Below are 17,166 nucleotides of genomic sequence, written 5' to 3' on the forward strand. Positions count from 1 at the left end.
TGTACCTTAACTTAAAGGTAACACGATGCCCAAGATTGTGGCCGTGCTAGGAAACAAGTACCCACAAAACAAATCAAGGTCTCCAAGGGACCCAGAAGCAAAGAATTAGCGCGCACACAATAAAAAGCTATAGCAACAAGCAGCCCACTCCCCAGTCCCACCATTACTTAATGGACTGTGGATGGAATGGAGGATGCTGCTGTGCTGCTAGCTGCTGCTGCTGCTCTCAGACAGTCAGTGACATCCGGAGGGCGGGGCACATCGTGGTGCTTGAGCCCATGAGTTGGAAAGAATCTGGAATCTGCTCTGTCTGCTTTATCAGGAGCGTGTTCGCACTGCAGCAGCCTCCCATTTGCCCAGGACTTGTTCTGAAAGCAGTACATATACAGAAGGGGACCCTGCCTGACCAGCCACTCACCATGGATAAGATGCAAATAGCCACGGTGTTCTCTGCTCTTTGCCTGATGTGCATGCCAGGAGGTAGGTGTCTGCATGCCAGCTGAAGGTGCTTCTATATATGTATGCCATGTAATAGGTGTCTGCATGTTAGCAGGAGATAGGTATAAATGCCAGCCTCAGGTAGATGTTAATGCCAGGGGTTAGGTGCTTACATGTCAGGTAATAAGTGCCTGGATGCCATGTATTAGGTGTCTGTACGCCAGGGCTTGGGCGTATATTGCAGTTGCCTGCCATGATGTTGTAATTAAAGTAGAACAGCCCTGATAAAAGAAAGGAAGCTATGACTGGGTATGACGTACACAAGTTCTTTTACTTTTTTCAGGTGTAAAGTTATGGTAAAAAGAGAGATAGCAGAGGGGCAAGCGCAGGATTTCTAGAGGGGGTTTCCAAAAGCATTTCACTATCTCCCACTCTGTGGAAAATTGGCGGACCTTGTACTGACCCTAGGCATATTTGTATATGTTGGACTTATTAAACACTGAAAATATAGATGATCTATAATATAGGCTGTATCAAACATATGTATTAAGTGGTCAGGAACAGGTTAAACACCTCATAATATATAAATAAACAAGCATTATAGAACTTGCAGGAGACAGAACTTTAATTTCTATATCTTCATGGCAGCTACTACCAGGTCCTGTGCCCTGATTGAGTGCTCGGATCTGCACAAAGCAAACTTGGTGGAAGAAGATGCTATCTCTAGCATGTGCAGAAGCTCTGCTCTGTCCCTTAAGGTCCCCATACACTTGTGCGATTTTGCGTCCGATTTTGAAGCATTGGGCTGATAAATCGGATGAAGTGGTAAAGCGCATGTGATTTACATCTGATCAGATGTGTGGTCCTGTGCCCATCGTAGCTCCCAGATCGCAAGTGCTACACTCAATATTTGTGGGGCAATATTTCATATGCCATCCTGATGCCCAGGAAGCTGCTGGGCGGTTAAAAGGGATTGTATGCAAGTTCTCCCCTCAGAGAAGTCACAGTAGTGTATGAGGGCCTTAAAGTAATGTGTGGTGACGCCTCTAGTAATTGTATTATACTGTATATTGTCCTAATTAAAGCCGCTGGCTAAGAAGAGGGGGGTTTCAGGGCTTCCAGCATCCCCCAACTCTCCCCTGCATTTGCTTATGTCAGTGGTAAGGATGGACATAGTAAGCCCACCATCAAATGATGGCTGGGCTTCCGACCTCGACTCTTTGGATGCCAAAAAATACGATAGAAAACCTATTCATATGATTTGCATATTCGCCAAAAAGCCCTTTTATGGCGCATGCACAAACATCTTCATTGTGATTGGCTCTGCTGCGGGACCGGCTGGGGGGCGAGACCATCGGAATACCATCAGATCTTTACCATTAGATGGCTGCAAACATAGGAATGCTGCACTTGAATGGTAAAAACTACTAGCAGTGAAATAAAAAAATTGATGGCTGTTAAAGATTGCGATGCAGTGTTCATCTGTAGGCACTAGTCGGTGATTCCTACACTTTTTGAAATCACTGCGCCCTTGAGCATCAAAACTTTTTCAAGACACCCCTAGGCCAAATGTTTGAGGAATTCAGAAATTAATATTAAATTAAGTAAATTCTGTTTATATATCATCCTAAAGTTGCCCATACAATAGTCCGAATTTTATTTATTACACGATTTTGGCGCATCGGCCTCGGGTTCAAAGTTTTAAATAATATGTAATTTAGTTACTATTGTAATATTGAGTGAACCAAATTCGGCCCCTGCCCCATACTCCAACTGCCAACGGCCTCGTGATTTCCAATATCGTCAGGCCGTTCGCAGCGTGGAGGGGGGCACAGAACGGGATGGGGGCGGTGGCTGCGCACGGATGGGGTTGCGGGCAGGATGAGGTGTGCCATGGCAGGTGACTGACGTCAGCCGCCCGCCCTGTCTTTGTCCTACTGCCTGCAAATATGAGTCAGTCTCCACTGACTTATATTTGCAAAGTCAACCAAAATCAGGGCTCATATGTGGTTTAATGGTTATTAGCAGTGGAATTCCACAGAGAGATCCTTTGCATAATGCCCCCTTGTTTGTTCCAGTGAGTGAGGGTCTGCTGCTTAAAGGTCAGATCCATTCATATGAGAAGTTCTAGCAGGACATGCACAAAAACAAATGCATATAATGTGGGCTTTAATCCCTCTTTTTTTATTAAAATCTAATATATAAATTCAGGAGAACACATACGTACACCTGGTGTAATGGTCAGCATTGTTACCTCACAGCACTGAGGTCTATGGATTTTTCCAGGAGGCCAGTGTATAATACCATGGGGTGTGGATCAGTTGGTCACCAGCAAGTTGTTAGAAAGTCATTAGGCCGACATGTGTCTAGGTCGACAGTGGAAAAAGTCGACATTATTTTTTTTTATATAATTTCTTTTTACATATATTTTTTTTTAACCCTTATGTCCTAGTGGATGGTAGGGCATTAAATACCGCATTTCAGCACATGTTGTGTCGACATAGACACCGAAACGTACCACCACATCCCTTTGCATGGTTTGCTGTGCTTGCCATGCTTCGGGCACGCTATTTTATTCTCCCACCATGCCCTAGTGGATGGTAGGGCATGAAACACCGCATGTCGGCACATGTCGGCTCAAAAAAACACAAAAAAAACCCTGTATCAACATAATGAAAAGAAACGGTAATCCACAGGAAGTGGACAGCCGTTCACAGACAAGGATTCCTTTTTGGAGGCACACTTTTAATTAGTTAAGAGAAATGTATAGTGAATGAGTTAAAAATTAACTTTTAATTCCAATTATTCTAAAATGGTAATAACTCTATTAAATGATATGATGCAAAATTAGCTATGTAGAGTTAAACAAACAATTTAAATATTTTACATATTTTCATGTGAACAACAAGAAGGCCACTGATATACTTTAATAAATTCGTATCAAGATCAGTGGCAATTGGTGGTGTTATTTTACTTAAACATTTAGCATAAATTATGCAGATTTTAATTTTTTTAAATTTTTCTAAAAAGAATTTTTGAACCTATAATAGGTTAGCTGATGACTGACCCAGGATATGTGATTTGTGTGTAAATACTTTTTTATATTTAAATTGGAGTATATAGTATAAGAAATCACATATAATATCCCCAGATGGTGGTTAGCCGTGTGTTATAGAAACCATCTCAGTATGGTAACTAGCGTAGGTATCCTTGCAGGGATGGGAAAAGCAATGTACAGTGAGTTGGAGTCTAATCTTTCTGCTGCCCACCTTCTTCATAAACATGAGCGGAAGGGGGGTGAGAGAAGAGTTAGATACACTGATGGAAAGGTAGCAAGTGTAAAGAGGACACTTCTGTAAGTGGTGTTAGGTCAGCCCTGATACTAGTGCATTGCAGGGCTGAAATTCATCACCAGAAAGTCTCTCTTAGCACGGAAAAGAAAAATAAGAATAAAGCGGGGGGGGGGGGGGGGGGGGGGAGGGGGGGGGAAGTTTGGAAAGAGAAGGCTAAGGTAAATTTTATGACACAAGGTGATGGATCGTAATAGCTGGCAGCAGATAACAAAAAAAGGGGGAAGGGATATCTGACTTGCTGTATAGCAGCAGATTTGTACAGATGAACGCTCAGATTGAGGATGTAAAATTCAATCTATTACAGCCCATTAACACAGTAAATAGTTGTACTGTCTTCACAGATGTATGAACAATGAAACGGTCAAAGAGTATATGCACAAAAGCATGCACATATAATTCATATGCCGATGATGTTCGGCAGTTTATTAATATTTACTGTGTGGCTGTAATGAAGTAGTAGCAAGGTGGTGGTAAATAGATAATTATAGGCATTTAATAAATTCACTGTCTGGCAGAAGGTTTGTAACAGATTTCCACTGCACATTAACATGCACATATAATTTCTGTATCAGAAATGTCGAATAGTTTTTTGACATATACTGTACAGCTGAGGTGGCGTCAGAACACTAATAGATGACCAATTATAGGTCTTGTTGTCGTCACTGTCTAGCAGCAAATTTTAAGCACCATTCCGCCAAGCCTTATAACGCACAAGAGTATGTGGCTGTGCTAGAGCTACACCAGAATGCTGATAGGTCAATTATCATAGGTATTGATACTGTTGCTATCTAGCAATAAATCTATAGCAGCTCCGCACCAGCTTGCCATTAAGCGTGTGGTTGCAACAATAGTATCCTATATTGCTAATGTACACAATTTACAGAAAAGCACAATAATACCTATATGTGTGAAACACAATGAGCGCTGAAAAAAATATATGATCATATAACAGTAATCACTTGGATATATCCTACAATAAATGTATAATATAACAGTTGCCAAGTGAGCTGAATCACTGGCCACATAAGCGCAGTATATCAAATGCCAATTGTTGGTGATAGACAGAGATCTAATAATTAGAATCCAGACGTCTAACAGGATTGAACAAATAAAAAAAGGGCGTATATGCACACAAAGATATCTGCTGCCAAAATTGCCCCATCAAACTATATAGAATGACCATGGCATATGACGGTGAGTAGTTACATATATTATCCTGTAGCCATAGAAAGAAGGAGGGAGCAGATTAGACAGCAGTGCTAAGTGCCGGGGTCAGTCACAGAACTCCCGTCTTCAAGGAGCGGACGGGAGATATTAATGATGAGACCGGAGCTCACAGCATCCGTCCCAGCACCTCTCTTCTAGTTATATCTCCTCAGCAGTACGCCGGTCTCATCATTAATATCTCCCGTCCGCTCCTTGAAGACGGGAGTTCTGTGACTGACCCCGGCACTTAGCACTGCTGTCTAATCTGCTCCCTCCTTCTTTCTATGGCTACAGGATAATATATGTAACTACTCACCGTCATATGCCATGGTCATTCTATATAGTTTGATGGGGCAATTTTGGCAGCAGATATCTTTGTGTGCATATACGCCCTTTTTTTATTTGTTCAATCCTGTTAGACGTCTGGATTCTAATTATTAGATCTCTGTCTATCACCAACAATTGGCATTTGATATACTGCGCTTATGTGGCCAGTGATTCAGCTCACTTGGCAACTGTTATATTATACATTTATTGTAGGATATATCCAAGTGATTACTGTTATATGATCATATATTTTTTTCAGCGCTCATTGTGTTTCACACATATAGGTATTATTGTGCTTTTCTGTAAATTGTGTACATTAGCAATATAGGATACTATTGTTGCAACCACACGCTTAATGGCAAGCTGGTGCGGAGCTGCTATAGATTTATTGCTAGATAGCAACAGTATCAATACCTATGATAATTGACCTATCAGCATTCTGGTGTAGCTCTAGCACAGCCACATACTCTTGTGCGTTATAAGGCTTGGCGGAATGGTGCTTAAAATTTGCTGCTAGACAGTGACGACAACAAGACCTATAATTGGTCATCTATTAGTGTTCTGACGCCACCTCAGCTGTACAGTATATGTCAAAAAACTATTCGACATTTCTGATACAGAAATTATATGTGCATGTTAATGTGCAGTGGAAATCTGTTACAAACCTTCTGCCAGACAGTGAATTTATTAAATGCCTATAATTATCTATTTACCACCACCTTGCTACTACTTCATTACAGCCACACAGTAAATATTAATAAACTGCCGAACATCATCGGCATATGAATTATATGTGCATGCTTTTGTGCATATACTCTTTGACCGTTTCATTGTTCATACATCTGTGAAGACAGTACAACTATTTACTGTGTTAATGGGCTGTAATAGATTGAATTTTACATCCTCAATCTGAGCGTTCATCTGTACAAATCTGCTGCTATACAGCAAGTCAGATATCCCTTCCCCCTTTTTTTGTTATCTGCTGCCAGCTATTACGATCCATCACCTTGTGTCATAAAATTTACCTTAGCCTTCTCTTTCCAAACTCCCCCCCCTCCCCCCTCCCCCCCCCCCCCCCCGCTTTATTCTTATTTTTCTTTTCCGTGCTAAGAGAGACTTTCTGGTGATGAATTTCAGCCCTGCAATGCACTAGTATCAGGGCTGACCTAACACCACTTACAGAAGTGTCCTCTTTACACTTGCTACCTTTCCATCAGTGTATCTAACTCTTCTCTCACCCCCCTTCCGCTCATGTTTATGAAGAAGGTGGGCAGCAGAAAGATTAGACTCCAACTCACTGTACATTGCTTTTCCCATCCCTGCAAGGATACCTACGCTAGTTACCATACTGAGATGGTTTCTATAACACACGGCTAACCACCATCTGGGGATATTATATGTGATTTCTTATACTATATACTCCAATTTAAATATAAAAAAGTATTTACACACAAATCACATATCCTGGGTCAGTCATCAGCTAACCTATTATAGGTTCAAAAATTCTTTTTAGAAAAATTTAAAAAAATTAAAATCTGCATAATTTATGCTAAATGTTTAAGTAAAATAACACCACCAATTGCCACTGATCTTGATACGAATTTATTAAAGTATATCAGTGGCCTTCTTGTTGTTCACATGAAAATATGTAAAATATTTAAATTGTTTGTTTAACTCTACATAGCTAATTTTGCATCATATCATTTAATAGAGTTATTACCATTTTAGAATAATTGGAATTAAAAGTTAATTTTTAACTCATTCACTATACATTTCTCTTAACTAATTAAAAGTGTGCCTCCAAAAAGGAATCCTTGTCTGTGAACGGCTGTCCACTTCCTGTGGATTACCGTTTCTTTTCTTTGTAAGTATACTGGTACTTGATTCCTGGAGGCACCTCCAACGTCATAATTGTTGTATGACATCAAATATACGATTTCTCGAGTTGGTTTTTCATATACATTTGACCCCCTTTTTTTTGTCCTGTGCATGATACCACTCCCACTTGTCTCTATCAACATAATGACCCATGTGGACCTAATGACCCTTTTGACCTAAAGTATTGTCGACCTATCTGCATGTCCTAATGTTTGTTGACCTACTTGGTAGAGACCCAATGACCGTATCCTAGTGTTCATTCTAGTGCCTGCTATCTTTGAAAACCCATGCAGTTCCTCTTCCCTGCCTGGAGTGTCGCTGTCTGCTGTGGTGTTTCTAGCACATGTCTGGTTTGCATATCAGTGCTGATATACAGACCACACTGTGCTAGAAACAGTACAGCAGACAGCGACCCCCCAGCAGGTAAGATGAACTGCATGGGTTTTCAAATTATGGCGAGTGCTAGAATGAACACTAGTATCCCAAGACCATGGGTTGGAGTACAGTATGTATCCCATTGATTGATTCATTTGTTTTTCTCTCTCCTTTTGTTTCAGTGCTGGCTGATGACTGTGCACCTTATGTTGGTTCTGACTTAAAAGTCCATCAACCCCAGACCTGTGTCCTTTCCTTCTGCTCTGGGACTTGCACAGAGCGGTACTGTGGTATACAGGCACTGGATCAGAATCAAATCTTGTGTATTGTAACTAAGTAAGTAGCAAACCCTTTCTGCCAGCACAATTCCATTTACTTCTTACATAGGTTTTGCGTGATCATATTTGGTTCTTATTTTAGTTTGTTGTTAAAAAGAATAGTAAATTGTAAATCAGCACGCCAATGGAAGAAAGTGAAATTAGAAAGTTTAACACCCCATCTCCCCCAAAAACTAAATGGATCTGACCGCATTGGGGAGATAAAGATGGAATTGGCCTTTTTTTCCTTTTTTTTTTAATCGTCACGGTCATGGCCCCAATAGACTCCGCGATTTGGGTCTGATTTCACCAAATTCTGAAGGATCAGGCCAAGAAATCGCATGTTCATGACATCAGATCAAATGTGCGGTCCTGTGCATATCAGACTGGAATTTGATGTCAGACGGACTGCACATAAGATGTATCGCATCCGATCAGGCACTGGCACACACCTATCGGCAGAGTCAGGGAAGTGCCAGGCAGGAGAGGCTCTCTCCTCGCTCTGCATCCCATTTTACAACCGTGGGTGGGAGATTTGAAAACTCCTTTACAAATGGGGGACTATTGAGCTCTCTCAGCCAATCAGTGGCTGCCCGTTCATTTGTAATGCTATGTACACACGGGGGAGATATATTGCTCAGTCATATATGGCTGAGCAATATATTGCTCAGTTACTCCTTTACATCAGCGACCAGAGATGGTCGCTGATGAAAAAGAAACTGCCGGGGGGAGCCCGGCAGTGGAAATCAGCTGGTCGCAGGAGCAGCGATCACCACAGGGGCAAAAACGGGAGCGCGCACCCGGCGATATATTGCCGGTGCACACTCCCATTGCGGGCAATATGGTCGCTCAGCGACCACATTTCACGCGATTTTGCACTAAATCGCCCCCGTGTGTACGCACCTTAAGGGTTGTTTTCATTCTCCTGCCCCCGGCTGCTCCTGCAGATCCCCAAGAGTCCTTACATGCAATAAATTGCATGCAATTTATTGCATGTGAAAAAAAGGTAAATTCCAGTGCCAAATCGCATGTGAGCCCTGCCAGGGGAACTCAGGGGCCTTTAGTATTAAAGATGTGTTCTGATCTGTTGCCTAATTTAGGTCAAAGTTGGCAACAATTTTGCATAAACCTTAAATTGGATTAAATTGAGGAAATCTGAGAGGGGAACGTATTGCCTCAGCGCTGCTGCACTCAGATCATCGGTCACACTAATCTCATTACCCAGTGTGACCAGCTGGCAGGTCATGATGGGCATCTGACATGATGCAAGTATATTGGCAGGGACCCCACATATCTTAATCTGGGCCTGATTCATAGAAAAATGTACAGTGCTTAAGAGAAACACTCCGTGACCAGCGGCTTCTGTAAAGGCTAATAATAATAATATCCTACATAAAATAATGCACTGATATATATGTTATGCAAATATAGTTTTACAATGGTAGATGTCCCTTGAGACCACATTTTGATTAAGCGATACGATTGTGGACACATTTTTCAAGGGATACGGACACTAGGTCTACTCAATGAAGGTCAACATACATTGGATTGACATGGCTAAGATCGTCAGGTTGACATTGGGAAGGTCGACATGAGTGGGGACGTGTTACACTTATACGGTGTCCATGTCGACATGTGGGACAAAAACCCATGAAAGCTCATGTCGTCCTTTTGACTGTCTACCTAATGCTTGTACCACCACAACCATCATTCTAATACCTAATGCTACCATTGTCTACCTAATGCTTGTGTTGACCTCCCAACCCTGTCAACCATAGCCATGTCCACCTTTTTCAGGTGTCGGCCTTCAGTGGCCGACCCAATATATGTCGACTTTCATTGAGTCGACCCTATGATCCATACCCTTTTCAAGAAGCTGTATAAGAATGTAACATTTAAGCTCTGTACAAACTGGGCGATCGGTTGCTCAGCGGTTATATTGCTCAGCGGTTATATCGCTCAGCGGTTATATCGCTCAGCGGTTATATCGCTCAGCGGTTATATCGCTCAGCGGTTATATTGCTCAGCGGTTATATTGCTGAGTGTTCCGTTTTCATCATTTCTAGTCGCTGATGAAAACTAGAATGGTGGAAGCCGCTGGTGGCAGGAGCATGGTCCTGTGACCAGTGACTACTGCAGGGCTGGTCATGGGAGCGCTCTCCCAGCGACTGTCACCCTGTACGCACTGGGATATGGTCACTCAGCGACAATATCCCCAGCGATTTCAGCCCATGGAGCTTTAGAGTGCCTGTTTCGATGTGATCTATTTAGTGTGTATATATGAATATGATGGCCAGTTTCTTGGCAATGTTGCATGAGATGAGATCATTGAAACCTGCACTGTTAGTGCGCCCTGACAACCTCGGTTGGGAATGCCGGAGTTACACAATAAAGCAATATTGTGCCTGCAGATGTTTTTTGAGGATAAATGTTCAAGGCTAGGTGCGGTTGGAAATCTAACAATGCACAAAAGCAGGAGAAACAATATTGTTCCATGTTGCAATAGAAAGTGAAAGTTTGCCTGACATAAAAAAAAGAAATCGTCTGCTTTTAATTTCCTCTTGCCAATATTTCTTATCTGAACTTTTTGTTTCTTTCACAGCCTTTATGTGATCATTGGCGTCAGTGTTGTGCTTTCCATAATATTCCTCGGAGGAATCGTCTGCTGTTTCTGCAAATCCATTTTTTTCTGTTGCAAGGCAGCAAATTCATCTTGTAAGTCCTCAACCTGGATAACTATATCATATTTATTATAAATGTCATAAATGCATCCTAGAAAATGAGACAGAATCTGGTTGCTATGGGCAACATCACCCCTTTTCATTCTTAGAAGCTTTAGTAAATTTACCCACTCAGTGCATAAAAACATTAAGACATGATCAAGGGGGATGCAGTTAGAATCCCGGCGTTCTAAATCCTGACACTTTCTCCCTCTATGGGTGTCCACGGCACCCATAGGGGGGAGAATAAATTAGTGTGCCCAGCGCAGCGAGGCACCGGGCCCGCTGCGTGGTGAGTGCAACAAGCCCGCAAGGGAGGGGGGGCATCCACGCACCCCCTTGTCGAGATTTCGGCGTTGGGATTTTGAATGCCGGGATTCCAACCGCGGGATTTAGTATCAATCCCGATCAAGAGGTTCAGTTGTTCATACACCATGAAGAGGGATTTCTTTCATAAAAGAATGATTGTTGGTGGCTGATGGGGTGAATACAGTAACCTGGGATTTACATAGTATGGGGTGCAACACAAACATCTAGTGAATAGTACCTCTGTGGGCAATATGCCTTGTTCATGAGAGAGGTATAAGGAGATTGGCCAGACTCGATAAAGCGGACAACGATGTAACAGTAACAAATAACAGTCACATTTGGGGCTTGGCCCCACCCATCCATCTACAATGGTGCTGTCATATCCTGGTTGCCTGCACTTCTGACCATCCTTTGCATTCTTGAAGCGCTGCTCTCTTGAGCACAGACAGTCCGGCTGCTTAGGTACATTCGTGTTGGACCTCAGGTGAACTCTCCTGTCCAATCTGACCGACCGCTGCACTCACATGACTCGCTCCACCAATAGGTGTTATAAGCGCCCTATTTAAACCTCATTGCCACAACTTACTTATTAGAAAGAACATTACTTACTAGCTACAGGTTCATGGTGCTCCTGCTCTGTATCTGCATTCACCGCCTTACTCTGTTACAACTGTGGGCCTGATTCAGGCCTGTTCGCTAGACTGCATGTATTAGTAGCAGGTAAGTACCTCCGCCCCCTGACCGGATCCGTTCCCTAGCATGTGAGCTGATGCATTGGCAGACACATCTTCTCATAGGCACCAGAATGGGAAAGAAATCATGAGCCTGTGCTGACATCATGTGATGTCAGATACCCACCCCAAGCAGGCATCTGAACCTGGAACTAGTAAGTAGTGTTCTTCTTAATAAGTAAGTTGTGGCAATGAGGTTTAACCTTCATGCACACATTCTGCTGCACTATACAACAGAGATAAAGCTGTAATTCTACCAAGTATAGGGACTTATTACTTATGAAAACAGAATTTCTAATTGTTTTACTTATTATGCTTAGTTATATCTCCTTTTTTGAATGTGATTTAAAGATGCCCACTTAGGTACAGTACCTTTCCTGTGCACTGCATCAGACGCTGGTACTCTGGGCCTGATTCAGAGATGTGTGCTAATGCGTATGCAGCAGATATGCGACAATATGCTAATGCTGTATCATCAGGGAAATGCAATGAGACACCCACAGACTGCATTACCCATGCCAGCAACTGTGCAGCGGGGTCACAGATCTTTCAGTTACTGTCTCCCTGAGTAATCCTGGGCACATGCAGAATGACCAGGAAGATTGAGATGCTGGCACCATATTTTCTGTCTACAGGATCATGGTTGTAGTCTGAGACGCATCCCAACATGCATGTGTTTTTCCACCACTCTGTTACCTCCCCCAAAACAGTTCCTGCTTGACAATGATGCTGCAAATAAATCCTCATTGAGTGCGACGTCACTAAGGGACCGTGGTGCATGTGCAGCCAGCTGATTATAGGACAATGAGACTTATTCTGGTTCACTCTGAGGCAAATTCCTTCTCAAATGGACAAAGCCATGTGCACTGCAGGTGGGGCAGATGTAACATGCGCAGATAGAATTAGATCTGGGTGGGTTTTTTCTTCAAAGTGAGATCTATATTGCAGTGTAGAAATAAAGCAGCCAGTATTTACCCTGCACAGAAAAAAATAACTCTAAAAAAAAAAAAAATCTAAATCTGTCTGAACATGATACATCTGCCCCCCTGCAGTGTACATGGTTTTTGTCCATTTGAGAAGAAATTGCCTCTGAGAGTGAACCAGAATAAGGCCCAATATCCGCATTAGGTGCATCTCTGACTCAGCCCCTGTAATATGAAAGCTCTGACCTTTGTATCCACTTATAATATGTGTCAGCCTAGTCTTATTTTATTCTATATAAAATCTGCTACTTGGATATGAGAATGGGCTGGTTGCACAGATGATTCAATGAATATTGGTTCCATTTCCATATCTGTATCTGACGGTCTTCATTTTCTATTTTCCAAGATATGATCTAATGGAAGACTTTGTCCACAAGGAATCTACCATATCAGATGTAACAGCAATAATGTAATATACATGTACAGAGTCATCAATGTCCTTTGTGAAGCTGCTGATGCCCCACAGTAAATCCTGTGACTGCCCCTAGCACTGGACAACTCCCCATTACAGTGCCATTGGAAATCCACCTGTTGGTTCTGATATTGAAGAGGATCTCTACATTGTGGACGTTACCAGACATACCATCAGGGGGTGACAGATGAGCTGGTCACAGTTCCTGACTATAAAATAAAAACTGTGTCTATTTACTAAGCCTTGGAGGAGAGATAAAACATCAGCCTATCAGCTCTTAACTCTTTTTCAAAAATGACCAAGGAGCTGGTTAGTTGACACTTTATCTCTCGCCACCTGCTCTCTCAATGGTTTAATAAATAGACTCCATTGTTTACCCACCATGCAAGTACCAGACCATGTGGTGATCACAATCCTAACCACCTTGTTCTCATGTTTCTCTACTCTCTTCCCTGCTCCCTTTTTTAGTAAATGTATAGTTTATATAATAAAGACATCTTCAAATTGGAGATTAGAGTACTTCCATTCACTTATTTAGAGCCAAGCTTATTGCCCACTGAAGGAAAACTATGAGGGATACTAAAGCTCTAAGAGAGATAAAGTGGAGAGTTGCTAATGTCATTTTTCTTGCACATACTGTAAAATGACATGTATGGGGCCTACATATGGGGAGATTTTGCTGAGCGATGTTAGATTGCTCAGCACAAAGGGATGTGTCTGTGATGTGTGCTGACTGACCTGTCAGGGCCAGTGTTCTCCGGTGAGAATACGGGCCCTGACCGGCAATCTATCTAGATTTATCCAGCGTGCTAAATATTAATCGCCAGGGTGATAGCGACACGTGGGTCATGCATCGCTCTCACTGACCCCTACACATGGAGGGGCATTTTCTAAGCAATCTAGTCAGATCGCTTAGAAAATGCCCTGAAATCACCCCGTGTGTAGGCCCCATAAGAAACTGATTAGTACTGTATTTCTCTCCAAGATTTATCTCTCCCATATATGTTACATATCCATGTGTTATGTAGGTAGATACCATTATTATAAATGGCCATTTTTCATTCATATAATAATCTGGAAAACCTTCCATGGTATAAACTTCTGTACATTCCCAAATGCTAACATGTCTGACCAAAGCAACTAGCATTACACTAATGAACAAAAGTTGTGGGTTGTTTTTTTTGTGAAGTTTAATGTATTCATGTAATAGGTTTTACTGAATGTTTGGAAAGTTAGTTCATGTTACATCCATATCGGGTCTTTTGGCTTTATATCAAGATGTTTTCCTGTTGCAATTTTTTTTTTTTCATGGATGTGTATTACATTGTTTGTTTTAAGCTTACATTTATAATTTGTGCAACTTTGTTATGCTTGTTTTTGTATTTATTGTACAAATACAGCTTTATACTGTAGTTTAAATATAAATATTTTAAAATATTGTTTTGTGCTGCTTTAATGTGGATCCAATAGGCACATTCTCTGGTGTTTCATGTTGTAATAACAGATATAGGGCCAGATTCTCTAAAGGCCCCCATACATTAGGCCGACTTGTCCTAGGGACAAGTCGGACCCAATTTACCTGCGAGCCGCCCGGCAGCTCCCCGGGAGGCTCACATACAATTTGGCACTTGATGTGCCATTTTTTACATGGGATAAATCGCATGCGATTTATCCCATGTTAAAAAAAAACCGGGGAGCTGCAGGGCGGTGAGGAGTAGTGGGGGCGGGCAGCAGCAGTAGTGGGGGCGGCCAGCGGCGGCTGCGGTGGTGGGGGCGGGGGCGGCCAGCGGTGGTGGGGGCGGGCGGCGGGTGCGGTGAGCGCTGCTGACCTGGCCGGGCATTGTACTTACTTACATAGCAGCAGCGGGGACAGGCAGCGCAGTGGCGGCTATTATATTTTGAAAATACTTGTCAAATGACCGGCCGCTCTCTGATTGGCCGGAGAGCTCTCCGGCCAATCAGAGAGCGGCCGGTCATTTGACAAGTATTTTCAAAATATAATAGCCGCCACTGCGCTGCCCGTCCCCGCTGCTGCTATGTAAGTAATAAGTACACTGCCCGGCCAGGTCAGCAGCGCTCACCGCACCCGCCGCCCGCCCCCACCACCGCTGGCCGCTGCCCGCACGCACCACCGCCCGGCCAGGTCAGTCAGCCGGTGCTCAGGGACCCGCTGCCCGCCCGGTGTCTGCATGCATATGCCTGTCAGGTGGCAGGCATTTGCATACAGGGAGGTCGGACGTGATCGTATGTACAGACCGTCCGACCTCCCTGATCCGGTCTGATGCGCACGGGACCGCGGATCGGATCAGACATCACACACATACGATTTTGGGCCGATTTCATCCGATTATCGGCACCAAGTGCCGAAATCGGATGAAATCGGACCAAAATCGCATAGTGTATGGGGGCCTTAAGCTTCAAAAGTGATAAAATGGAGAGTGATAATCAGCCAGCCAATCAGTTCCTGTTTGACATTTTTCAAACCCAGTCTGTGACATGGCAAGTAGGAGCTGTTTATCACTCTCCATTTTATCACTTTTGAAGCTTAGAGAATCTGGCCCACAGTGTGACATTCAGTATCAGGAAAGCACATTCTGTGGTAAATGAGCGTTTTGTTGAAGATGGGATGTTTACCATATCAGATGCTATCTATTCTTAAATTGGCCGAGAAATCGAATGATTGTATGCACAAAATCTATCATGAACTACTCTAACAAAGAAGGGCTAATCATAAAAAGATATTCATATGCGTTTTTTCATTTACGCCCCTTGGGCATACAGTATCCAGTCGTTGAATCCATAGTGCTTATCTTTTAAGTAGCATTAGCCCCCTATCACCAACTCTTGGGGGGGTTGGGTGGGGGGTGGGATCCAATCAATTGCCATATAGTGTAGAGTAGTCAGTTTATGTCCCTCTTTGACAAAGTGGGCTGCTACTGTGTCTCCAGTTGAATATGCCAGTCAGATCAAAGACCTATGTTGATTTATCCTCTCTCAGCATCCTTACAGTCTTCCCCAAATACATTAGACCGCAGGGGCATATGAGGTAATAAATCACATGGTCAAGTTGACAGTGGAGCCGATGCTTGAGATGGATCTTAGTACCTTTGTGAGGATGGCAGTAATAGGAGCCAGTTATAAGTGCTCGACATGTGGCACATCCCAAGCACATATAGCAGCCATTTTTCTTGGAAAGCCACATATCTTTATTTTCGTTGGCTGGTTTCATGTTAGGAAAAGGGGTTTTTGGTGGTGACCGGTCGCACAGAAATTATCAACAAGTATTTCAAAATGGCCCCCTAATAGGCATTAATGGTTAATCAAACATATATCGATTAGGGGTGTGCTACCACTGGACATGGCAAGGTTGCAAAGAAAGGGGGAAAGGAAGAATGTCTCGGTGTGGTGCACCTGCAGATTTGGATAAAATATAACTTTTATTCATTGATTTCTAAAAGCTGCGAAATATACAACACAAATACATAAATGACACGGACAGTGAAATTAAAAGGAATAATAATCACACCGTGAGGCTCCCAGGATCTATGTCCCTTCTTTTTATCTGTGTTTGTTCTGTAGTGGTGCTTATGAACATGTGTAACAATGTTGCGTTATTTAACTGCACGGTAACAGTTAAAACACAGATGTTGCAACAGTATCCAACTGCCAAACAATAAAGGAGAATCCTCCTATCAGTTTAATAAAGGCAGTCAATAGGTTAAAAGTGTTGTTCGGACAGTCTAACAGATCTAGGTCTGTTGTCCCGGTGCCAGGCGACTCCCGTATGGAGTAGACCGTGAGGTATCCGTCTACAATGGGCACAGCAGGGGCACGTATTAGCCCCGTCCTCCCTGTGGCTACAAGAACAGCCAGTGGGGTAGGAAGGGCAATAGGCAGCAGCCGCGGCTTGCTAACTTGGAGTGACAGCGGTAAAGTACAGCCGCTTCACTCCCGATAAGCCGTCTGCCTGCAAAGTATTTGACACCGCGTCTCAGGCTGGAGGCGGGTGGGAGAGCCGGCAGCGGGAACGCACCATTTAAACTAAACAGATCAAAATAACATTTCAGAGGGAGGGGAAGGCTGGGAGCACACACTAGGTGTGTCAGGTCTGCGTACG

General features: G+C 43.0%; 1 protein-coding gene across 1 annotated transcript; it reads left to right on the forward strand.

Annotated features, from left to right (window-relative positions):
- Positions 1-247: 247 nt before the first annotated feature.
- On the forward strand, positions 248-14,487 carry LOC146026023 (uncharacterized). Its single transcript, XM_083156337.1, has 4 exons — positions 248-480; positions 7,760-7,913; positions 10,497-10,609; positions 12,984-14,487. Exons 1-4 carry the CDS (start codon positions 279-281, stop codon positions 12,992-12,994), a joined length of 480 nt encoding a protein of 159 aa, XP_083012463.1. The 5' UTR covers positions 248-278; the 3' UTR covers positions 12,995-14,487.
- The last annotated feature ends 2,679 nt before the right edge of the window (positions 14,488-17,166 follow it).

This window comes from Crinia signifera, chromosome 8 (assembly GCF_055691185.1).
Source record: "Crinia signifera chromosome 8, ASM5569118v1, whole genome shotgun sequence".
Taxonomy (NCBI): Eukaryota; Metazoa; Chordata; class Amphibia; order Anura; family Myobatrachidae; genus Crinia; species Crinia signifera.